General features: G+C 42.9%; 1 protein-coding gene across 1 annotated transcript in view; it reads left to right on the top strand.

Moving 5' to 3' along the window:
* Positions 1-26,163, top strand: part of PLBD1 (phospholipase B domain containing 1) — an 83,049-nt gene that overhangs the window by 42,754 nt on the left and 14,132 nt on the right. The window contains exons 3-6 of the mRNA XM_004713797.3: positions 574-657; positions 2,032-2,170; positions 8,600-8,734; positions 9,197-9,341. Of these exons, the coding sequence (XP_004713854.1) occupies positions 574-657; positions 2,032-2,170; positions 8,600-8,734; positions 9,197-9,341 (503 nt within the window). The remainder of the gene's footprint in view (positions 1-573; positions 658-2,031; positions 2,171-8,599; positions 8,735-9,196; positions 9,342-26,163) is intronic.

Here is a 26,163-nt window from a genome sequence, read left to right as displayed (position 1 = left end):
AAAAAAAAAAAAAAAAAAAGAAATACTATTCAGCAATTGAAAAGAATAAATCTAAACTGAAGATGTTAACATAAATATTTCTTAAAAATAATATGCTAAGAGAAATAAACAAGTGAAAGAGCACTAGAAAAGTACGATCTTGTGAATATTGTGTTCTAAAACGAGCATCTATGGTTAAATCGAAATGTAGTGATGGTATAAAAACTTGCATGGAAGTGATGTTAATGATTCACAATTATAGTTACCTATAGGTGGGGCAGGAAGGGTTAGAGGGGAGTGCACAAGGACTTCAACTCAAATCCTTTTCCTTAAAAAAAAAAATATATATATATATATATACAGAATATATGACAAAATATAGTAATATATTAAAGCCAGGTGTTGGATGCCTGAAGTTCATTATATTTAATATTTTCTAGTTGTTGGGAATATTTCCAAATATCAAATAATACATATAGCAAAGAAAGTTTGCAATAGGGAATGTCCTATTAGCCAACAGACTGAGTAATTTACTTTGACAGAGAAATTGAAAAAGGAAAATGGAAATGTGCTAATTTTCATTTGTTGTTTCAGACAGATGTATGACCACTTCACAAACCTCTACCCACAGATGATTAAGAATGCTTCCATCATGGATAAAGTGCAGAGTTTTATGCAGTATGTATGGTAGCTTTTTTGTTTTTCCTCTCATTGTTTTTAAAATGAAGCAAAACACTACTGAAGTTGGTCTCAAACAGCAATGTTTGCTCTTGCTAAGGAGATGCTTTATCTTTAGCAGGACTCTAAAGCCTGGCTCAGCAGTTTGGGGAACGGCGTGAAAACTAATTGCAGACAACATGGCCTTTATATCTGACTCTTTCAAAGGTCACGTGGAGTCTCCCTCTACTCATGTTAACAGGGCTGGAGGAAAACACCGTCACTGCAGGGCCGGCAAAGGTCACATCCCAGAATCCCTTGCAGAGGAGCGTTCCTCTCCTCCTTGCCAGGATCCTGCCCCCTCCTTTAAGGTGTTTCCTGTCAGGCTTCCTTCCTCCTTGAAAGCTTGGTGATTTGTTCCAGTTTAGATGCTAGCTATATTTAAAATCATAATTCATATTATGATTTGACAATGTTTCTATTTTAATAGAGTATTTCTAAAGACATAATAATCCTTTAAAACTCAGAAAAAAACTAGTTTCGTGTTTGTGGAATAACAAGCTGCTAGTAATTTGGAGACAGGAGGGATTTGGGTTGGCTAGCAAGATCATTCCCCGAGCAACCTCTTCATGAAACACTGAGGTCCTGCAGAACATAGGTCAGCGTACATTGCGTACATTGGACTGCGTCCCATGAAACAATGACCTGGTGTTATTCCAAGATTAGTCTGTAGTCTGGGCAAATCAGAAACAGCTTCCAGTTCATGAAGTTCTAGTAAACCATCCCCTATAAAGTACAGAGAACTTAGGCGACTAAACCAGGGTCGGCAACATAAAAACTATTAAAAAGAGGAAGATTTTGCTAAATATTCTAAGGCCTGGATGTCAAGGTAGTTATTGGTAATAACTGAAATGGATTGAACAATGGCTATTTTTAAGAAAAAATATAAATACACAAAGCTCTTATCTTTGAGAATTTTATTCCTCATGTTTATTTCCTGCTGTTCCTTAACTGAAATGTATACATACAAAAATAATATTAATTAATTTCTTTTTATTGACTTCATGAGGCATATCATGATTGTGTGTGAAATGTACTTGGATGATTTATTCTTAACTTCCTAGGCCTCAGTACCCCAGGTAATTATCACCTGTGTTTTGCTTCCAGATAAAGCACAGAAGTAGCTATCGAAGCATCACAGTCCAACAGAGATATTAAAAATCACTTAGGATGTGCCCTGAAATCCTTTCCAGTGACTATAATATTAAAGCATCTAGAATTTAATTTTCTGTTAGCATAAGAGCCTGGGTAGAAAATATCTAAATGCCTAGGTTTGATTTATCTTTGAATGAGAAATCCTGGAGAGCTCTAATGCCCAGCTAATTTCTCTTTTAGGAAGCAAGATCAGTGGACCCAAGAAAATATCAAAGCTCATAGAAATGATCCATTTTGGAGACATACTGGCTATGTTATGGCACAATTGGATGGGCTAATACTAGGAGCCAAGAGAAGGGCTAAGTTAGAAAAGCAAAAGGTAAGATTTCTAAGAAGCTGCTTAGAATTTATGTGATATGACACAAAATGTTAAAATTTGTCGTTAAGGATCAAAAAAAAGGAAAAGAAACTCAGCGTCATCGAGGGGATTCAGCCTCATAGGGACTCTGTCGAACTGCCCCTAGGGATTTCTGATGCTGTAAAGCTTTACAGGAGCAGAAGCTTCATCCGCCTCCCTCTGAGCGGCTAGTGGTTTCAAACAGCTGACTTTGCAGTTAGCAGCCCAACAAGTAACCACTATGTCATCATCATTTCCGTGCAGACAAACACAATCTTATCTGGTTTCTACACCTAATCCACTGTCTGGCATCAAATCCAAATCTCCCTCACTGAACAAACCAGGTTGTTTCACTTCCACAATATGGTTCTCTGGATGGAGGGTAAAAGCCTATGAATGCAGCGATTCTAACTGTGCTGGTATTTTAGACTGATGCTTGTTAAGCCAAAGTGTCTGTCAGTGTGCACGTTTTATGCTCCTGACCACCCCCACACACATGCATCTACACACACACCATACGTTTTTTTTCTTCAGTTTTCATAACCATTTATTTTCCCTTGTTCCTGAATATGATTAGTTGTCAAGTATTTTTAAGTCTTTTTTTTTTACATTTGAGTCACATTTCTTTTTTTCTTAATAGGGGCTCATACAACTCATCACAATCCGTACATACATCATTTGTGTCCAGCACATCAGTACATATGTGGACTTCATCATTCTCACAACACCTGCTTTCCATTTGAGCCCTTGGCGTCAGCTCCTCATTATGTTTTTGAAAAGATTTTAGTGAGTCATGAAAGACTAAAAGGTGCCCCTGATACACTTGCCAAATATAGGGATTTTGGTTTCTGAGAATATTAAAAATGTCCCATAAATGACCCCCACATATATGATTTTTTTTCATTGTATCACCAAGGCTCCTTCCTGTAAATATTTCCCTTGTTTCTTTAATTTTGAACCAAGTAAATAAATAACCATTGTTTATATCAATATATGAAAAGGAAGATATTGAAGGGAAAAGATTCTTAAATTGTACCATAAATCTGTAGGCAATTGGATATCCCCTTACAGAAGGGTCCCGGGGAAGAGATGAGCCAGTCAGGATGCAGGGTAGCAACGATGAAACATACAATTTTCCTCTAGTTCTTAAGTGCTCCCCTCCCTACCCCCACCACTATCATGATCCCAATTCTACCTAACAAATCCAGCTAGACCAGAGAATGTACACCAGTACAGATAAGAGCTGGAAACACAGGGAATCCAGGACAGATAAACCCCTCAGGACCAATAACGAGAGTAGCCATACCAGGAGGGGAAGGGGAAGGTGGGGAGAGAAAGGGGTAACCGATCACAAGGATCTACATATTGTCCCCTCCCTCGGGGATGGACAACAGAAAAATGGGTGAAGGGAGACATTGGACGGTGTAAGATATGACAAAATAATAATCATTTATAAATTATCAACGGTTCGTGAGGGAGAGGGGAGGGGAGGAGAGGAAGGGGGAAAAATGAGGAGCTGATACCAAAGGCTCAGGTAGAAAGCAAATGTTTTGAGAAGGATGATTGCAACACCTGTACAAATGTGCTTGACACAATGGATGGGTGGATGGATTGTGATAAGAGTTGTACGAGCCCCCAATAAAATGATTTAAACTCCACATATAACACACACATACAGCAGCAGTTATTTAGATCCACTGAAACACAAGTCTGAGTAAATGTCCTATCGTTGTGTGCCCTTGTATAGATTCCGAATCTTCGTGAACCTATATGACAGAGAACTTTCCATAGGATTTTCTAGGCTGCAATATTTACGGAAAGGATGCCCAGTGATACAGTGATTAAGCACTTGGGCTGCGCCTGAGAAGAATTCTGCTACAGAAACCCTATGGGGCAGCCCCATTGGTCCATATGAGGTGAATTATCTTTACAGCACATAGTAAAGATACTCTTAGTGCGAGCGAACCACCAGAGATCTCTTCTCCCATGGAGTCTCTGATGTGTTTGAACTGCCAGTCTTACATGGTGCCTCCAGGGACTGAAACTGATTATGGTAGGGATTGTACACTAGCCACTGGAAAATGCAAATAAAAATAACCACAACGATGAGATACCATCTACCACAATTGTAGCCCAATTAAAAAAAAAGAACAACAAATGCTAGAGAGGAGGTGGAGAGAACGGGACTCTTATACACTGCGGGTGGGCCTGTAAATGCATACAACCACTGTGGAAGATTCCAAAGATGTCTGGCAATAGAAAGCCCATAGGACTCAGCAAGCCCAGTGCAGGGCATATCCCCCCCGAAATAAGAAACAGATCACAAACAGGTGTCTGCTCTCCCCTGTTCATTGCAGCACAGTTCACAATAGCAAGACGCTGGAAACAGCCCAAATCCCATTAGTCGAAGAATGAATGAAAAACTTTGGTATATACACACAATGGAATACTTCACATCCCTCAAACACGCCATGAAACACCTCCTGACACGGAGGCATCTGGAAACCATCAGGCTGCGTGAAGTCGGTCCATCACAAGAGGACAAATACTGTGTGCGTCCACTGCTTTAGAGATGAGCACCAGGATGGGAGTAGACTTGGGCTTTCGGGCCATCCAGCCTCCTGGCCGGGCAGCTCGGTAGAGATCCTAACTGGTGCCCAGGACCCATGTGCCATCCTCTCTATGCATCTTAAGGCTGCCTTGGCAGCGGGGTCCTCGCACCAGGTGGGCTTTTCGAGAGGCGGGGAAGGGAGTATGCCACTTAGTGGCTGCCAGGCAAAGAAGGTACGACGAGGTCCCCCAGACGGCAGGCCTTCCCATCAGAGGGATGAGGGATACTGTTGGGAAAGTCAAGTTCGGAGCAGGGAAAGGGAGCATACACATCTGGGAGAAGACAAGTGCATGTCTGTTGGAAGAAAAAGGAGCGGGCCAACTTTCTAGTAGGGGACATTTGGCTAAGAATACTTTTAGGACCCAAGGAGGGGAGTATGTCTGGGAATCTGCTCCTAATTGGCCACATTGGTCCGAGTTTCTGTGCACCCCTGGAGACCCAGGCCAAGTGCCATAGAACACTGGGACATTGAATCCTGGGTCTTCTAGGCACCCAATATGTTCCAAAGGTCACACCAGAGAGGTGTGATGTGGAAACCGCACTAGGTGAACTAGACTCTACCTCAAACACACCTGTAACCTGAGAATTTAAGATTGCAATTACCTGGTGTGTGAAGTAGCCGAAGACAGCTATACCAAGAGGATTGAACTGTGGGTGGGCAGACTAACATTGACTTACGACTTCAGGGCCCTTCTTGCGCGATTAAGATATGTAGTATTCCGGCCGACTTGTGACTGACGTCAGTGAATATTCTTGCAAGTTTTGCCTGACCACCAACTCCCATTATACAAATAGCATCCACTCATGTAAGAATTTATTCTGTACAAGCGAATGATTCATGTATGATGAATAAAAAGAAACATCTCTAATCCTATCAAAATAATATATTTAATTGTGAAATGTTGAAAACATTCCTGTCATAATTACCACAAATGAACACGCCAGTCAATTCTGAGGCACAGTAACCCAATAGGACAGGCTTGAACCACCCCTGTGGTTTCCCGAGACTGTAACTCATTACAGGAGTAAGGAGCCTTGTCGTTCTCCCACAGAGCTGCTGATGGTTTTGAACTGTTGATCTCACAGTTAGCAGCCTAATGCATAACCACTACACCACCAGGACTCCCAGTTTATATTTTTCTTTAATAAATTCCTTGTACTCACATTTAATTGGCTAAGACATTCTTACATGTCCACATCTAGCTGCAAGAGAAAATATGAATGTGTTCTTTAGCTGGGTAGCCTTAGGTCAAGCTAAACAGTCTATCCTTATAAGCGAAGAGGTGGATCTTGACATGCCAATGAAAGAGTTTCAATTACCTTTAACAGGGAGACAAAGGAAAGATATCTACGGTGATATTTTTTATTCTAACCTTGGCAATAAAACAAGAAAAGCTGTGTAAAGGTAGCAAGGGTTGGACAGAAAGAAACCAAATTATCATCATTAATAATGCATATTATCTTCTATGTCGGACACCTTAAAATATGTGGTTAATTATTGTCATTAAGAGTAGGGGACAAGAATAGTTTTGAGCTTCACATCCACAAACCAAGCAATAAGGAAAACAAAAGCAAAGCAAAATGACAACAACAACAAAAAAGTAAAACACTCAAAAGCTTAATAAAATGTATTACCCCAAGTGCATGTGGGTAGAGCAAAGTGCCTGCACCAGGAAGGTCCATACCGGGCAAACAGCTGTGAGGAAAAGCGATGTGGACAGACCTAGAGCATGTGTTGGTTCAGACAGCAGGAAATAGCAATGAAGCACACACGCCCCAGGGACCTTCGGTCAGCAGATTTGAGAACAACTGTAAGCCCCCAGAAAATGCTATCCAGGCTCTACTCCAAGTCTTAAGAAAATCAGGGGGTGATGAGTGAGCCCTGGGGTCACGTCAGCACTCAAGGCCCTTGGAAATGCCCAAAGGATCTTCCCCTCCACAAGGACGTAGACATAGCGGGTGTCAACTGTTAGTGACCATTTTTAAAGACTTTAGGTTAAAAAACAAGGTAAGGGGGGGTCATGAGTTTTTTAATTAGTCCTGCTATTATGACCCATTCTTGGCCCCTAATGACATCTTCTAAATGTACAGCAAACCTGTCCCATTTAAACACAAGCCAAAAATCCTCCATAAACCAAGGATTGAAGGGGTGGGGAGAGGGGAGGTTCTAGTCAAAATCCACGAAACTATCGAGAGGAAAAAGAAGAGAGCGATCTGAACAGTGGCACAAATACACAATCACAAAGCAGTGAAAACTGTGATGATGTTTTCAAATTATAAGGAAGAACAGTGCATCAAGAGGAAAATGTTATGACATAGTCTAGCCCAGCAAGAGGAGTTTATGGGGAGAGCTCTGTTGTTTTTATTTGCGGCCAAGTCAGTTCCAATTCACAACGACTCTCTAGGACAGAGTGGACCTGCCCCTGTGCGTTTCCAAGACTTCACATCTTTCCGGGAGTAGATGGCCTCACTTTCCCCCACAGAGCGGCTGGTGGGTGTGAACCATTGACCCTGTGGTTAGCAGCTGTGAGTAACCCACAACGCCACCAGTGTCTCATACAATATTTTCAATTTTGAAAAATGAATTGCTTTTGCTTTAAAAAACTGAAAATACAGGGAATCCAGGGCGGATGAGCCCTACAGGACCAGTGGTGTGTGTGGCGAAACAGGGAGGGTAAAGGGAGAATGGGTAGGAAAGAGGGAACCGATTACAAGGAACTGTGTGTGACCTCCTCCCTGGGGGACAGACAACCGAAAAGTGGGTGAAGGGAAATGTTGGACAGGGCAAGATATGACAAAATACCAATTTATAAACTATCAAGGGCTCATGAGGAAGGGGGGAGCGGGGAGGGAGGGGAAAAATGAGGACCTAATGTCGGGGGTTTAAGTGGAGAGAAAATGTTTTGAGAATGATGAGGGCAATGAATGTACAAATGCGCTCTACACAATTGATGTGTGTATGGATTGCGCTAACAGTTGTATGAGCCCCTAATAAAATGTTTTTTAAAAAAAAAGAAGCAAGGAAGTATACATAAATAATTGGGTTGATTTTACTTATTTATTTTGGTCAAAATATCATTGTTTGTCTTTTCCACACCTCTTTCCAAGAATGAACTTAGTAGAGTTAATAGAAGCCTAGCCTCAGTCTCCTATTATGGATTGACAATATTGTTTTTACTCTTGCCTAGACCCTTGCTCACTAGTTAACCAAAACTTCATGTTCAAGTATAAGTTCAATCATGGTTACAGGTTAATGCTGCCATGTCAGTTCACCCTACATTAAGCACATAGATAAAACCAAAGGCTTTTTAGTGGGATGTTTTTCCTGTTAAAGCAGTAGTCCTCAACTGGGGGCACCCCAACCCCACTCAATATAATTGGCAATGTCTGGAAATATTTTTGGTTGCCCAAACTGGGAGATGCTACTGATATCTAATGGGGAAAGGCCAGGAATGTTGCTAAATATTTTGTAATATCCTTGATAAAGAATCATTCAGCCCCAAATGTCAATAGTGCTCTTATTGAAAAATCAGATTGTAGAGAAATGCCAATAAATGGCCTTGCATGTTCTATGGTTGAAGGAAACATTCCCCCAAACTGTGGACATCAAAACATGCTAAAATCTCTCTCATGAACTATACGAAACAAAAATTGTTTTATAAACTACAATACAATTTAGTAGATTGGTTATGTAAGGGCCCTTCCCTAGAGCATAAGCAGGCGGACCCTTACGCCAAGGAAAAGAAGAAATGACATCTGGCTTTCATGAATCTATGTTCATTGCAGTTGTGCTTTCTCAGCCCCTGACCCAGTTCCAGGTCCAGTTCCTGAACGCTGTTGGAGATATGTTGGATCTGGTTCCCTTGTTCTCTCTCAAAGGCAACCTGGATCTTCAAAGGAGAATGGAAATGGGACATTGTTCTGCTCTCATTAAGGTAAGCTCCACACTCAACCCTTCTTTTCCCTCTTTCTGGTCCACACAGACTCTTCCTGTAAGTTACTCAAGTTATGGGAGAATCTCATCACCCCTACCTATGTGCCAGCCCCTGGGTTCCTAACTCATGGAATTAAGAGCGAGAAGGAACTCCCCCGGAGGCAATTGGAAGTCTATGAGTCCCCTTCTATTGTCTCCAGCATTTTTTTCATGCTGTGTGCACCTGCCATTTTCAAAATCCATTGTGAACTTTAAAAAGGTGGAATCTATCTGTTTTGTGAGCATTAAAGGTTAATGTTGAGCCCGTAGCCATGTTTTCCAGTAATAAATATAACAATTTTATTTGGGTTTGGAAAGAGCTGCAGAAAACCACCAAATTGTCACAATCCCATATGGCCCTACATTCAAATTGTAGTCAGTCCTCTAGATACCTCTGCATCATTCACTGTTATTCTGACCATAGGTTCTTCCTGGATTTGAGAATATTCTTTTTGGTCATTCAAGTTGGTTTGTGTATGCATCCATGCTGAGGATATATAAACACTGGGACTTCAACATCAATGACAAAGACACCAGCAGTAGTCGTCTATCTTTCAGCAGTTACCCAGGTAAATCAATGTAGAGGGATATCAAAGTACATCTGAGGACTTTGAGTACTATTACAGGATAAAACTTGAATGATTCAGACTAGACTTGGAAAAGAACTATTTAGTGGCTCATATATACTCATGAGAATTCTGAGTTTTAGACTTCCTTGTGAATTAATATAGTTCTAGTACTTTTTATTTAATAGAATGACATAATCTGAGTTAATCGGGTTGCCAAATAGGAGACACTTTATATATAAATGGATGTTTCTAAATTCACGTCATAAATGTCAGCAATTTATTAAATCAAGGCATTCTCTTAGGCTCTGTAATAGAAGCAACGATGAGCAACAAAGAGTTCCTGCTCTCAGTGCCTGCTTGTGGGCAACACTGCTTCTTGTATTCATTGCAATATCCACAGCACTTCTTTCATGTCCTCTTCTGACTCCAGCCTGAGCCTCTGGTGGCTCCCTGTCAACATACTGCTATAACCCTTGTTGGATGATCTTCAATAAAATTTTACTTGCCTATAATAGCAATGATATCCTTCTATAATTTGCTATTGGGTTACCTTTCTTTAGAATGTCTTCCTAATTTCCTGGCATAGATGACGGGAGTACTTCCAGTGCTTCATTGGTTTGTTGAAACATTTCAATTGGCCTTCCATCAATTCCCGGAGCTTATTTTTGGCTAATACCCTCAGTGCAGTTTGAACTTCTTCCTTTAGTACCATGGGTTCTTGATCATAGACTACCTCTTGAAATGGTTGAATGTCAACTCGTTCTTTGGTACAGTGACTGTGTACTCGTTTGATCTTCTTTTGAGGCCTCCTTCATAGTCTTAATAGTTTGCCCATAGAATCTTTCAATACCACAACTCAAACCTTGAGTTTTTTTCTTCAGTTCTTTAAATACGCTGAACATATGCTTCCTTTTGGTTTTCTAACTTTGCTCATTTCTGGATAGTTTATGTTGTTTTCTCAAGCTGCCCTTGGAAATTATCTGTTCAGTTCTTTGACTTCATCATTTCTTCCATTGCCTCAGCTACTCTATGATTAAAGCAAGTTTCAGAGTCTCTTCTGACATCCACTTTGGTCTGTCCTTTCTTCCTTCTCTTTGGAACGACCTTTTGCTTCTTCATGTGATGGTCTTGATGCCCTCGCACCGCTCATCGGGTCTTCCGTCATAGTGTTCAGTGCATCAAATCTCTTCTTAAAATGCTCTCAACATTCAGGTGGGATATACGCAATCATATTTTGGCCCTTATGGGCTGGTTTTCATTTTCTTCAGCTCCAATCTGAACTGACATGTCAGCAATTGATGGTCTGCTCCACAGTCAGCCACTGGCCTTGCTTCACCTGTGGATATTGAGCTTTTCATTGTCACTTCTCACAAATGTAATCAATTTTGTTTCTATGTATTCCATCTGATTCTGTCATCCACAGAGGAATAGTGTCATTCATTGTCAAAAAGGACATTTCAAGATCTATCTGGAAGTACAATGCTGTCTAAAAGCAAAATATCTATCCATATCAAGAGGATAGATCCACTTAATCCACAAATCCAATTAATAAAACTATTATTCAAATTTATACAATCACGATAACTACTGGTGCAAAAATTAAAGAATTCTACCAATGTTTCCAGTCTGAAATTGATCACACGTGCAAATCAAGATCCCTTGATAATTACTCAAGTCTGGCACGCAGCAGTTGGAAACAAAGAGGAAGGAACAATAATTGGGAAATATGGCCTTGGTGATAGAAATGAAGCTGGAGATAACACGATAGAATTTTTGCAAGACCGAAGATTTCTTCATCATAAAAACCTTTTCAACAATACAGAAAGTGACTGTACGTGTGGACTTCTTCAGATGAAGGACATCATTGTTGTTGACTCTCCTTTGAGAAAGCAGGTCTTCTTCACCACCTTGTGAGCGCCTTCCAACCTGAGGCGCTCGACTTCTGGCCCTCTCTCTGCTGCCACTCACGAGGTTTTCAGTATCTGATGGTATTCCTCTCCGATCCATAAAGTCTTCAGTGGCTAATGCCTCTGAAGTGGACAGCCCATACCTTCTTCATAGACTACTAAGGCTTCAAGACTCAGTTACTCTGCCCACCCCACCCCCCACCCCAAGATTCTGAAGGCAGAAAGAGATATCTGTTTAGACATCTGCTAACTGCTCTTTGACAAATCACACCCAACTGTTCTATTTCTCTACCAAATGACACCGATGCAGTGCTTCCTTCAGAAACTGGTAAAAGTTTATACTTTATCAGCAAGTGTCGGATCGCTACTTACTAGGTGCCAGACACAAGAGTTGTGATGGCGAGCAGGAGAGACACAGTGCTACTCTTATCAATTTGGCATTTGGTGAGAAATGGTGACCAATAAAAAGCACTAGTAGTAAAGTGTGACTGATCATGTAATAATAGAGCAGACTTGTCTGGGCATGTCTGGATATTTCTAAGAGGAAGAAAAATATCAATTGAGGCACAAAAGCAAATATAAATCAAGCGGGGCAAAAGAGCTAAGAGGGAAGTAGGATGTCCTATGTGGAGCTCACAGCATGGGTGAAGGCCTGTAGGCTAGAGAAAGGACAAGGCAAGACTCTTGCAATGACAAAGGGAAGTAACACGATTAGAATTACATTTTAGAATGATCTGACCTTTGAGCGGAGGAGGAGGACAGAGATGTTGCCAAGAGAACATTTAGAAGCCTAGAGTCCATGTGACTCTACACTATAGATGGCCAATCAATGTATGAATGGAAGATTGCTAGCCGTCTACCATAAGATAATGTCAGAAGATGTTTACTGTTGCCATCATGATTTTGTATGGGATCTTATTGCCCTAGTCAGACTCCTTGAGGAGTAGTTACCTAATAAGAGTCTCAGAAGGGTACTCCCCAAACTGTATTCCAGAATAGGAGAGGAGAAAGAGAGGGAGAAATTCTTCATACTCTGTTCATCAATTTTATGAAGGATTTACTGTCCCAGCATGCCTAGATTTACCTTAGTCCATCTCACTTAAGTCTGAATTTACCAGTGCCCCCAAATGATATGACAATCAAGTTAACTATGACAAGTAAACAGATTAATTTAAGAACGTATATCCCAATCTAGAAAGGCTGTAAGAGGACTTGGTTGTCTTCTCAGTCTTCGTGAAAATCAGAGTGGCACTTTCTCTCGTCCTTGGGGACATTACTTCACTCTGAGAGGCTAAGGTAAAAGGGCCTTGGAAAGTGAGAAATATATCAAAACTGAATACAATGCTGATAACCTCAGTCATGCTCTTCGGCCCAGGCAAGCAAGGCCCTGGTTTGAAGTGCTTTTGTCAAGATTTTGGAAGTTCCTTTCCTGTGATTTGAGACAAGCCATGCTGGCGGCACCACGGCACTCTGGCCCTGGCCCTGGCCCATGGCCCATGAGGGTTCTAGTTAAAAGAGTTCTTATCTAGACATTTTCTGCATCTCCCTCCAGTGCTTGAGACAGCCAGGCATGGCGGAGATTGATCTTGCAGAGCTCTCTGGTCCCTGGCTCCACATCTCCCGTTCCAGCAGCTGTCCCTCCCTTACCCCTCTCCCTACAGATGGGATCAATATGGGGTGAAATCAGGACACACAGACCTTTCAGCTGCTCTGTTTTTGTTCATGTATGTGTATGTATGTGTGTGTTCATTCAGTCACTTGAGTTTGCTAGAGGCCACATGATTAGGCAAAAGCAGCTCTGGGAGATTCGTGGACTCTGCATTGAGCGGCTAACTCGAAGGTCAGTAGCACAAAACCACCTGCAGCTCCAGGGAGAAAGAGGAGGCTTTCTTACTCCCAGAAAGGGTGACAGTCTCAGAAACCTACAGGGACAGTTCTGCCTCTGTCCTATAAGGTCGTCACCGGTCAGCATTGACTTGATGGCTTGGAACTCAAAACCTCACTGCTCTGGAATGAATGGCCCTCTAGGACCGGGTAGAACTGCCCCTGTGGGTTTCTGAGGCTGGAACTCTTTACAGGAGGACGAAAGCCTCCTCTTTCTCCCCCAGGGCTGCTGGTGGTTTTCTACTACTGACCTTATAGTTCGTTAGCAACCCGATGCCTACCCCACGAGGCCACCAGGCAGTGAGAGACTTTTTTGACATGATAAGGCTGCCTGAATGCTAGGAACGCCATCCTCCTGATTGCCTCTCACTTCAAACACTGCTGTGTGTTCAGTGCTGCAGGGAACTGACAATCCATCTTTTCTTTGAGTTCTTGTGTCAACTTGCCCCTGCCTGGGTTCTGAGTAGAGAGGCCTCATGTCTTCAGCCCCCGAGGGTAGCAGGGTGGAGACTGGTGGCCTTTACTCCTCTGTCCCCTCTGGCAGACACCTCACCTCACTGCAGACTCAGTACCAGGTTGGAGGCAGCTGGCCTGGGTCCTCCTAGAGCTCTTGAGAACCGTGTACCAGAACCCAAACGGGCCTTTGTGACAGCTCTCTTAAACTGGAAAGACATTCCTTATATAACTGGATGACTCTGTCTCTACCCACAGCTCTCCCACCTATTTTGTCCACTGGTGGTGGTGGGTGGAAGGCAGGGGTATGGTTGACATGGACAGAGATCACATTCTGTTAAGGCTTAGAGAGAAGACCTGGTTGGAAAATATGTTGGTCTCTCTTTATACTATATAATGCAACGTTAATGACCAGAAGCCAAATTATCATTCTTCTATTTGCTTACCAACACTCTGGGCGAGATTTACAGTGGTGGTCCTCATCAAAAACCATGACAATCTCTGAGAGAGTCCCTTGAAGACAGTTGCCACAGCAACAGGTGGATATTGCAGTCACTGCGGCCAGTTAATGGCATGAGGGAAGTGCACACCACCCATCTCCAGAAAGTATGGCTTTGAGAGTCGTAAGTGTGCCTACCTTTCTCTCATGTTGAGCTATATGAAATTAGCCAGGGAAATGCATTTGCTAGAAAGAGCTCCCCAAAAGATGGCACGTGGACATGATAAAGACTCTTCACATGTACTGATTAGATAAGAACCAAGTTGTCTTCATTGATAAATTAGTGATAAATTAGTACCTCACACGGACCCCTGAATTTTACGTGATATACTGTTTAATACAATAGCTTATATTAACAGGCCAAACCAACAACCACGCCAGCTGCTGTCAAATTGATTCCAACTCGTGGCAACTCATGGGTTTTAGGACAGGACTGAACTCCATGGGGCTTCCAAGGTCGTGACCTTTCAGCAGTAGCTCGCCAGACCTTCATTCCACTGCCGTGGAGTCTACACTGATGCACAGCAACCCCCATGGAGGGTTTTCAAGGTGGTTCACCTGTACGGCGGCAGATAACCTCATCTTTCTCCCCAAGAGTGGCTGGGGGGTTCAAACTGCCGGCCTTGTGTTTAGCAGTCCAGTTCTTACCTAACCCAAGTCCCTAGACACTCTAAGGAGCATGGTCCTGGATGACCTTGTTTGGGAAGCTTTCTGTTACTAATAAGAGTTTTCAAAACAAAGGCCTGATAAGGCTGAAGAAAATAAAAGCCCTGTGGTAGTTTTCCCTAGAACACTATACACAGCCAAATATTGATTTTGGAAACACAAAGCAAGAACCAAGGACGCAAGACATGAAGAGAAATGGCATAGGTATCAAGAAAACGACTAAGAAATAAAAGGAAACCGAACTTGACCAATGGTTACCAAAGGTGAAGAGGAAGGGTTCGCTTAGGGGCCGCTGAGTTCATGTTCACAGCGGTGGAATCGTTTGGAAAGGGATCTCAATAATGGTTGTACAACATGAAGAGTGTAACCATGGCCCTGAATTTTACATGGAGAAGTTGTTGAATTGGAGAATATTTTGTTGCGTATATTTTTGCCACAATTTAAAAATAATAGTTGCATGGATAACAATGAGTACAAGGAAGAAAATATTCTACAATTGATTGTGGTAATCATTGTACAACTCTTTTTGAGATGCTTAACTATTGAGTTAATTTGATGTGTGGCTAAAACTGTTAAAAGAAAGAGAGAAAATAATCACCTGGGGACTGGCGTCCCTGGAGAGGTAGCCAATACGTTTGCATGAAGGAGCCGTGCCTATCAGCCTTTGGGGTTCCCACACAACTCCCTTAGGGAGCTGACAGCCCCATGGAAGATGAGATTTTTTCCTTGTGGCGGATTAAAATACAAGGACCAGCGCATCTCATGTTTCAAGCAATTGACTGGCACTTCGCTCAACAATATAAATGAAATCCCTTCCAGCATTCACTGTGCGTGGCTGTCCGCCCCCTACTGGTCTCTGGCCAGACCTTAATGCCTCTTGGACAGCGGTCATCACAGATGGTCGCTATTTCACACAGGCACAGCTCATGGAAGGGTGAGGACAAGCCTGCGGGCTCCAGCTTCCCCAGAGCATGCATGCTCACTTTGTGTCTCTGCATCATAGTTCGATACGTTTCACAGTACTTCAAATATATTCTTACACTACTGCGCACTTTATATGGCTTAGACACAATTCTCTGCACCGGAAAACCAAAAAGTGTGTGCAACTTGTATTCTGATTTTTCACAAAAACGTGTTTCATGTAATCTCACATTGTCCTCATTCACAGCTGCACATTATCACACTGTTTAGGAATACCATAATGTAACCCCTTTGCTTTTATTTTGTTATTATCACTATTTTTAATAAATCATTTTATTGGGGGCTCTTGCAGCTCTTACAACAATCCGTACATCAATTGTATCAAGCACATTTGTCCATATGTTGCCATCATCATTTACAAAACATTATCTTTCTAATTGAGCCTTTGGTGTCAGCACCTCTTTTTCCCTCCCTTCCTCACCCTCCCACCCTCGTGACTACTTGATAAATTATAAATTATTATTTTCATATCTTACACCATCCACTGTCTCCCTTCACCCATGTTTCTGTTATTCATTCCCCTTTTGGGGGGCTCGGATTATACATCAATCATTTCAATCGGTTCCCCTTTCTCCCCCTTCTCCCCCAACTTCCCCCTACCCTCATGGTATTGCTACTCCCATTATTGTTCCTGAGGGGTTTATCTGTCATGAATCCCATGTGTCGAGAGCTCTTAGCTGTACCAGTGTACATGCTCCCGTGTGGCTGGATTTGTAAGGTAGAACTGGGGTCATGATGGCGGGTGGGGAAAGCATTAAAGAACTAGAGGAATATTGTGTGTTTCAGCAGTGCTATCCTGCACCCTGGCTAGCTCGTCCCTTCCTTCTAACCCATCTGTGAGGGGATGTCCAATTGTCTACAGATGAGCTTTGGGTCTCCACTCTGATCCCCCTTATTCACATCAACATGCTTGTTTGTCTGGGGTCTTCTGATGCCTGATACCTCATCCTGTCAACACCTTGTGATCACACAGACTGGTGTGCTTCTTCCATGTGAGCTTTGTTGCTTCCCAGCTGGATGGCCACTTGTTAAAACTTCAAGCCTTTAGCACCCCAGACAATATATCTTCTAATAGCTGGGCACCATTCGCTTTCTTCACCACATTTGTTTATGCACCCATTTTGTCTTGAGCTTGAGCATCACAGAATGCCAGGTTATTAGAACAAATTGCTCTTGCATTGAGGAAGGACTTGAGTAGAGGCCCAATGTCTGTCTGCTGCCTTGATACTTAACATATAGATATATGTACATAGGCCTATATCCCTAACATTATATATTAATATATTTACATATGTACATGCCTATAGTTACACCTCTATAAATGTACTTTGCCTCCCAGTTCTTCCCTCTGTTTTCTTTTAGTTTCCTCCTCTCCCATTATCATGCTCGACCTTCATTTGGCACCACGTTGCTTTTAAATGTAGTGTTGTAAGTAGCTTCCATCTGTTCCTTGTGTTCTTTTGGCTCACTCCATTAGGATATGCTTAAAGCCATGGGTTTAACTGAGTTCCTGGGTGTGAAACTCTCACTGCCATTGAGTCCAACAGAATGGCCTCCAACGATGTCCACAGACTCGGAGCCTATAAATATGTCCCTTTACCTAGCAAAGAGGAATTAAGTTATCAGATGGAATTAAAGTTGCTAGTAGAGAGATTATCCTAAATTCCATTGAGTCCTTCGTGGAAGCAGAGGGAGTGTCAGGGAAATAGCCACAGGAGAGCTTGGCCCAATATTGTTAGCTTTGAAGACAGAGCCATGGGCTGGGTCATGAAGGCAGCCTCTAGACGCGACAACAGGCGTGGACACAGATTGTCTCCAAAACTCTCCCCCAAAAGACACCCCCTGCTGAAACTTTGGTTTTTGTCCCATTAAACATATGATCTACAGAAGTATAAAACAATACATTTATCTTGCTATTGAGCCATTCAATTTGAAGTAATTTGTTAAAGTGGTTACAGAGAAAAGCCCTGCAATGGGTAGAACGTCTGTCCGGTATCGTGTATAGACAATAGCACTCAGCCCTGCATGTGTACAGTACAATGAGTTGAGGAAAATGTATCGAGTCTGGCAATGACCACCAAACGGAGTGGCCGAAGACAACAACCCATGGTTTCTGTGGGTCTCAATTTACATGCGGCTTAGTGAGGACGGATTGGTTCTACTCTGAGTCAGTCCCCAGCTGGAAGACTCAGATCCTGAGGGGCTGAGATTTCTGGAGGCTTCGCTGAAGCTGGAGAACGCACCACCATGGTGGCTTACTCACATGGTTGGCAAAGGTGGTGCTGGCCTGCTGGTGCCTCTCGCCCTGGGCCGGTCCACAGGGCTGCTTGAGTGTTCTCACAACAAGATGACTTGCTTCCCCCAGAGCAAGGAATGCCTATTGTGACCTACTCTTAGAAGCCACACATTGTCATCACCTCTGCCACATTCTGGTCATTAGAACCAAATTACTGTGGCTAACCTACACTCAAGGGAATTGGAAGCCACCTTTTAAAGGAAAAAGTGTCAAAGAATTTCTGTTTCTATAATAAACAACCAGACGCATTGCCAACAGGTCCACACAGGACAGGGTAGAACTGCCCCTGTGGGTTTTTCAAACTGGAGATCTTTATGAGAGTAGAGAGCCTCATCTTTCTAGAATAGTGGTGGTTTTAACATTTCTGCAGTGTTTAAACATTTTCATTTAATTAAAATGTCCACACATTTATATTTACATTTTTATAAATGTTATTATGTTAAAATCCACATAACAAAATTAACCACAAAATTATAAATGTTATTATGTTAAAATCCACATAGCAAAATTAAAATGAAAAATATCACTAGCACTGGAGAAAAGCCTGTTTCGAACTCGTGACCCTATAGGATGGAATAGAACTGCCCTGTAAGGTCGCAAAGGCTTCAGGGAAAGCCAATGCCAGCTCTTTCTTCCACAGAGTGAGGGGGCTTCAAACCGCTGCTTTCTCAGTTGGCAGCTCAGCGGTCAAACTCTGCACCGCCACACAGCTCCCTCCGTGGCATTGAGTGCCTTCAAAACGTGCCGCAAACACCACCTGCGACGGCGGGGTTCCCTCGATGGGGATCCATACAGAGAGCGAGCAAGCCAGAGACACGGATTTCAAGGAAATGGCTGTGGTGTTAGGGAGGTGATTCTGTCTCAGAGCTGTGAGTCCGGCAACCACCTGGAGACTACTGACTCCCAGGCTGTCAATTCCCAAATCAACAGTTCAGGCCAAAGGTTACAAACTCCTAATGTTTCAAGAAAGAACACATCCCCAATTCTAAAGGTCAAAATGGCAGGCTGCTGTTGGCTCACACCCCATAAGCTGGAATGTCAAGGATGAGTTGGATTCAGGATCTAGAGAGGGCAAGCTTTGCTAGGAGGTTCCTGAACACCAGATACAGTGCACACCCCCAAGGAAACGCCTCTTCCCCGATTGGCTACTCACACTAGATCCTACAATGAAGAATGGTTGCACAATGTCTGTCAAACCACTGAGAGCCCGGGCTTACCCGAGCTGACACATACCCCTAACCATCACACCACTACATCTACTTCCTGAAGACCTGCATTTCCATCATGCTCAAGTAAAGTCCTAAACAAGCAGTTTCTCCCCACAGTTCTCTCCCCCCAGTCCCCAAGTAACCACCAAATGGACTCAGGTTTCTCTCTATTATTTCTCTATTATGGATAGTTCACATAAATACAATATCTGTCTATTTGTGTCTGGCATATATCCCTGTGCACAATGTCGTCCAGGTCCATCTGGGCTATAGTATGCATCAGATTACTCCTTATAGGTATTCTTCTAAAAGCTTTATGGTGTTAAGACCTGTATTTAGGTTATTGATCTATCGAGTTGATTTGTCGCACATGGTGTGAGGTAGAAATTGAACTTCATTTGTTTACACGAAGCCAGCGGTTGTCCTGCATCATTTGTTGAAGAAACTGCTCTTTCCTCCTCCGAGGTCATGGCACCATTATCTAAAATAGACTGACCAGAGTGTTTACCGCAGAAATGACAAAGAACATCATCAATGTGTTATAATCTACTTGATATCAAACTAAAACCAATTTAGCGTCAATAGCTTACAAAAACTCTGTTTCTGTAGAGTTCTGTTCCGGGCCCACTTAAGTTGCTGTCACACATTACATCTTAGTGTGTCCCATAACATAGATGTATACTGTATTTTAAGCAAATGTCTTTTAAGTAGGAGTCCTAGGATCAATGTCAGGTGCGCGTTGGACTGCTACCTGCAAGGTCAGGGGTTCAAGCACCCCATCCGCTCCGCATGAGAACGATGAGACTGTCTGCCACCACAAAGAGCTACATCCAGCCCCGAAACCCACTGCAGGGCTGTTGTGACTCCAAGGCTTTTGTTGTCGTTACTGTTGTTCTTTGGCTTTCAAATGATGTAGGACACTGCAAGTGACCTTCTTATTTCTTTGTATACCTTGTGATTTGCTGTTGCTCTTCAAATGTAGTCATTTGACTATGATACTGTGTGATACTCTTCAGAAATCAGTCTCTGCCTTCCCCGGGGTCTGCTGCAGGTATTCATTTGTTTAATGACCTTCCCAACGATTCTTTTCGCAAAGACTCTTTGTCAAGTGTACTCGCCAAAGTCTGCATTTCTTCAGCATGTTAGTCCAGGCATTGACAGAAATCTCTTTAAATGCCCAGAGGGTGTTCTTGGTTGAATTTTTCTTGATTCAGCATTCACTGGTTTCTGCAAACCTTTGACTGTTTTCCAACATTCTGACAAAGTCAGTTCTGACCTTTTCTGCGTGTTTAGTTCTTTATGATGGGATGTGCTTGATGCTGCCTAATGTACCGTTTTACTGACATTCTGTGTCTATTATTTGCTTTTATTTGGAATCTTTTCTGAGTCAGTTCTCCACTCTGGTGCTGTTTGTTTGACTCCCAGCTGCACTGTAATGTGGAAGTCTGGCACAGGTGAACTAAAGCCAGTGTGCTTACAGTTCCCCACAAGAGCCCGGGCAAGCTAGGTGGCAAATACACTCAAGCAAAAAGGTCGCATACTCAAGATTTTTTATTTGTTTGTTTACTCATGATTTTACCAACTTTGACGCACTGTTCTGTATCTCCCTGGCTATGGTTAGAGTCCAGTGCCTTCAATTAGTTATGCTTAATAATATATTAATATGTTTATATTTAATTAATAATATTAATTTTTATCTGTGGAAGAAATGCCCTCATTTCTTATTTGAATACTCATCCTTGATATGATATTTTTCTGTGGTTTTTTTTTTTTAATATTCATACATGCTGCTCAAATGGTTTCCATATTTACCCGAAGGTACCACAAGCCCTCCTTCTAGAAGCCTCTTTAGCCTTTAGGTTGACTAAGAAGCCCTACTTAGAGACTCCCTGTTACCTTGTGTGTCGTTTCTTCAGAACCTGTCCCATTTTGTTGATGGTGCTCTAGACCACCAAACCCTAGACTTCTAGACAACACATATGTGCTTCATCCATATCTGTGTCCCCAAGTTCTGCACATTGTAATCATTAAAGAAAAAATGCTTATGCGAGGAATGCAAGAGATCAGGACAGACATTGGAAAGAAAGAGGAGAAAGGAAAACAAAGAGGAGGCAGACTGATAAATTCCGAGTGACTCACTTTGCTGTGTGGCATGGTGGGAACTATAGGAGAGAAAGAGGAAGCTACTGTGAGAGGTGGGCGTGAGGGCTCTCTAAGCGACCACAGTCTCTACCACAGAGCAAGTGCTTTCTGTTGCTGGTGATCCCTCTCTTTTCTAGCTCCTGACCTGAAAATGGGACTCTGAGCTGCTCGGGAATGGTTGGCAGGCATTTCAGATGCAAACTGGTGTATTCAGTTCAGGAGCCACACTTTGAAGCTAATTCTTTGTAGGCTACCTAATTATAAACAACAGGTGAATAAGAACGGACAAGTTTATAGGAACTGGCGAACACTCATGTTTAAAATAAATAACTATAAACTGTTTAAAAGTGTATTTTGTTGTTGCTGTTAAAGTGAAAAAGAAAACCAAACCAGTTTTTTGTTGTTGTTCCATTCCCACTGTGTTCTTGGATTGAATAATGACTAAACATTTGGGATGTCTGATGCCATTAAATGTCCAGAAGGTTCTTACAAGAAGGCTATTTTATCGACAAGTTACAAATAAGAAACAGATCCAGGGAAGTTAAATAGCTCACCAATGATCATGGGGTACCAATGCAATATATCTGACTGCAAATACTGCCCCTCCTTTTCCCACCAGAAATGATTCCGCTTGCATCTAAGCTAATGAAAACTAAAAGAACCGTACATTCCAACGCTGCCCTGGGATGCCAGGGGATGGTGGGTGGAGCTCTTGCATGGGAATCAAGGCTGGATTCAAAGTGCTCCTAATTGAAGATTCCAGTAAGGATGAGCCCTATGAGGCTGAGGCTTCACACTTAATTATCTGTAAGTGCAGTTCTTTGGAATGCAGTTCCTGTGTTTTACCACGCATGCCTGTGCCCTACTGTCTTAGTAATCTAATGCTACTAGAACAGAAATAGCACAAACAGAAATGGATTCTTTCACAGATTAGGAAGCTGAAAGTCCAATTTTATGGCGCCACCATTAGGGGGGAGGTTTTCCTCTTCTGTTGACTTGGAGGGAAGGCACTTCTCTTCTTTCAGCATCTGTGGACACGGTGTCCCTGGGAGATCTCTTCACATCCACCTTCCGCTGGGTCTGGGAGGTTCTCAGCACAGACACTGACTCCGAAGGGTGCGTTCCACTGTGGATCTTCTTTCTCGATGGCACGGAGGTCCTTCTGAACTCTGCTTGCTTCTTTGATCTCTCTCTCCTATCTCAGAAGAGAGGGACTCAAGGTACAGCCTCGTCGTGTACTCATTAACATGAGTATTTCTAAGTCTTGTCTCATTCACATCACAGAGGTTAGGAATTACCAGATATGGGACCATTACACCAGCACGCAAAGTGGAAGATAACTATGTAACACTGAGAAGCATGGACTTCTATTTGGCAGGAAATACAACTCAACTGACAATGTGCATTCATTGCATTGGGTCCAGATATCCCATCACCCGTACACACACATACATGTACCCTTGAAATCTCAACGTCCTTGGGAACCTGATTAAAACATAGATCATGAAGTACAGATTCTAAAATGCCATCCATGTAAAGCATAGAAACTCTTACGCCGTTGGTCTGGACCATGGCATTGTCATAAGCAATGGACAGGATTCTAACATACTGAGGTCCACATACCATCTTTTGAAATTCAGAAGCAATCATGGTCTAAGCCAGCAAATACTTTGCTCAGCCTATTTGAAGTTCAGGCTCTTAAAAGTAGGTATACAAAAACATAAAGAAATATGCTGAGAACCCCCAGAAATTCTTGTCAAGTCCCCTTCATGATCTAGAGTGTTGCCTTGATGAAACCTAAGCAGACTCACTGTCTTTGAGCTGGTACCAACTCATAGTGACTCTGGAGGGCAGAGTGGGACTGCCGATGTGGGTTTTTAAGAGTGTGTCAGTCCAGGTAGACTAAATAAACAAATATATGGAGACTCATATGTATGTAAGAGAGAACTTTATATTAAACAGTATATCGTATGTTAAGAAAACAACCCAGTCCAGTCCAGATCACTTCATAAGTTTGATATTAGCCCATATGTCTGATACCAATCTATAAATTACTCTTCGGACTCACAAAACACATGCAATAATGCCGAATGCAGGAAGATCACAGGCCAGCAGTGGAAAGTCTTGTGGATCCAGTGGCAGTGTAAGCATCTCAGCGCTGATGTGGGTCTCCACATGGCTCCTCCAGCTCCAGGGCTCTAGCCATGTGGCCATGTGTCTTATCATCAGGAATAGGAAGTAGAGAATATGTATCCCACCTCCAGGGAGGAAGATAGGAGTTCCCAGAATCCTCAGGAGTTCCCAGAATCGCTGGATTCTCATGCCCACGAGGCCTCATTGACTATGACCTTATTGACAACCTAGACTCCACCCCTTATCAAGTTGACAGGAGATTATGTAACTGCCCCAGAGATTGTAACTTATTTAAAAAATAATTTTATTGACATAATGCCGCATATCCTACAACTCAGTCGTTGAATCACATTAAGAAGAGTGTGCATCATCACTGGGAGTGAACGATGTAAGTAAGCCCCATCTTTCTCCCAAGAAACAGCTGGTGGCTTCAAACTGTTGACCTTACAGCCCAGCGCATAACCCCGATGCCCCAGGGCACCTAGATCTATTATAAAAGTGCCTGTTTATTTTCTGTACATTGTAAACATTCTTAATTTACTACATTTAGTTTTGTTAATTTCATGTTACCTGTTTGGTCTCAAATATTTTGGTCCCAAAGTTGAAATAGATACAAACAATCCACAATGCCAAAGATTCACATCCTCGGTCTTTAAAAAGAATTGAGGGGGGCAGGGGAGGGAGGGTTGGAGGTGGGGGGGAAGGTAGAAGGAGGGTACATAGTTCAAAGAACTAAGACAGATTAGGAGTAAAGGCCTGGCGATCTACTTCCAAAAATCAGCCAATGAAAAAAACCCTATGTTTCCCAACAATTCACTCATTGTTCAAGGTCATGCTGGAAGATGGGCCTCCTAAAGCTAAATCGAAGGCCCTCAAAATTCACAGTGGCTGCCAAGGCAGACTAGAGCCACCACAACGCAGCGTTCCAAAGGATAGTAGATGCCATAGCGCTCCACTTCTGCTTTTAAAGCACCCAGCTTCTGTCCTTTGTCTGCCACCTGCCTGGCCACTGATGTCTTCTCCCACGCCACACCTGCCTCATTCATCTTTCCCCACTTAGCTTAGGAAGCGTCCTTCCTCCTATCCTTCCGGACATCCCACCTCATGTCCCACCCTTTTCTTGATGAACGAGTCACAAGATGATTTCCCCAACCCTGCCTCTGGAGACAACTCCCCGTGACTCACGCTCTCCTTAATTGCTTCTGATATTTGCCCCGCTGTGTGTGTTGAGCAAGTGCTGCCGCCCTCATCGGTATGATTCCTTATCGGTTCTCATCACATCTATCAGGCAGATGGTATGAGGGAGACACCTGGGTTGAGAACCAGGCTAAGATTTGACCCCTGACTGTCTTTTGATGAAGACTCCCTGGTGGTGCAGTGGTTAAGTGCATAGCTGATTAGAAAGAGCAGCACCTTGAACCCACAGGAGAAAGATGTGGCAGTTCGGTTCCGTAAAGAGTTCAGACTTGAAAACCCTGTGGGGTCGTTCTACTCTGCCCTGCAGGGGCACCAGGAGGCCAACTGCCCTGGTGGTGGAGTGGGTGACAAGTCGTACTGCTAACCCAAGAGCAGTTCAAACCACCAGCTGGTCCACGGGGGAAGGTAAGCTTTCTGCTCTCAGAGAGTTCCTGCCTAGCCTAGGCTAGCCGATAGGGTTGCTATTGGATGGCAGTGAGATTTTAAGTATGAGGCACAATTGACCGAACAGTTTTTGTTGTGGTTTTAAGGTATGCTGCTTGTTAGCTTTAAGTAGTTGAATAATTGGCCTAAGCTCTACTTTTGAAGATTAAATAAAATCTGGCAATCTGCTCCCATCAAGTCTGAAAAAACAAATGAGAACATGAACCAAAAAACCACCACCAAGCCCATTGCATCTGGAAGACTGGTTTATCGCGAGTGACCCTGGGGGACAGAGTGGCCCTGCCAGCTTCACAATGACTGCCGTAGTGTTCTCCTTCTGAGTAGCAGATGAGTTTGAACTGCCGACCATTCAGTCAGCAGCCGGCCACTTAACTACTATGCCAGCAGAATAACCCAGGGGGCAGTGCTCTGTCACGTGGGGCCACTGTGAGTCAAAACGGACTCAATAGCGTCTAACAACAGTGTCTTCCTCAGGCCACGTGTCTCGTATGGAGCAGGTGTACAGTAACCATCGTAACCATTGTCTTCTCTTAAATTCACCAATTATTTATTGAGCACCTGCTTTTACCAAACTCTTTTCTTGGTGCTGCCTAGACGCCAGTGAATAACACCAAAAGTGTCCTACCGTCTGGGAGCTGACATGCTGCGGGGGTAGGTAAGGAGGAAGGTGGAGGGTGGGGCTGGTAGGAATAACATCTACATTTCAAAAAAATAATGTATAATTGTGAAAAACTAGATTTCGTTCGGATGTGGAGGATGATAACCGAATACCGGTTGACATTCAAACCCAGTTCTTCCTGTTTCCCCCACATCAAGCACATTCCGGCTGTGGGATTAGGCAGCGTGCTCATTACCTGACTGAAGACTGCACTGACAGAAGAGGCCGCTGATTAGGGCCAGTTGGATCTGGGCGGGAAGGGACGCTAAGAAATGAATTGCGGAAGGAATAAAGGCCAAGTATCTTGTAGAGCTCTATTGTATACATGTGAAGTATATTGCAAGACAAGCGACC

This window comes from Echinops telfairi, unplaced genomic scaffold, assembly GCF_000313985.2.
Source record: "Echinops telfairi isolate 266 unplaced genomic scaffold, ASM31398v2 ScPeMD7_21;HRSCAF=78, whole genome shotgun sequence".
In the NCBI taxonomy this organism is placed as follows: Eukaryota; Metazoa; Chordata; class Mammalia; order Afrosoricida; family Tenrecidae; genus Echinops; species Echinops telfairi.
The sequence above is the reverse complement of the archived record's forward strand: the minus strand, read 5'-3'. Positions and strand labels throughout refer to the sequence as shown.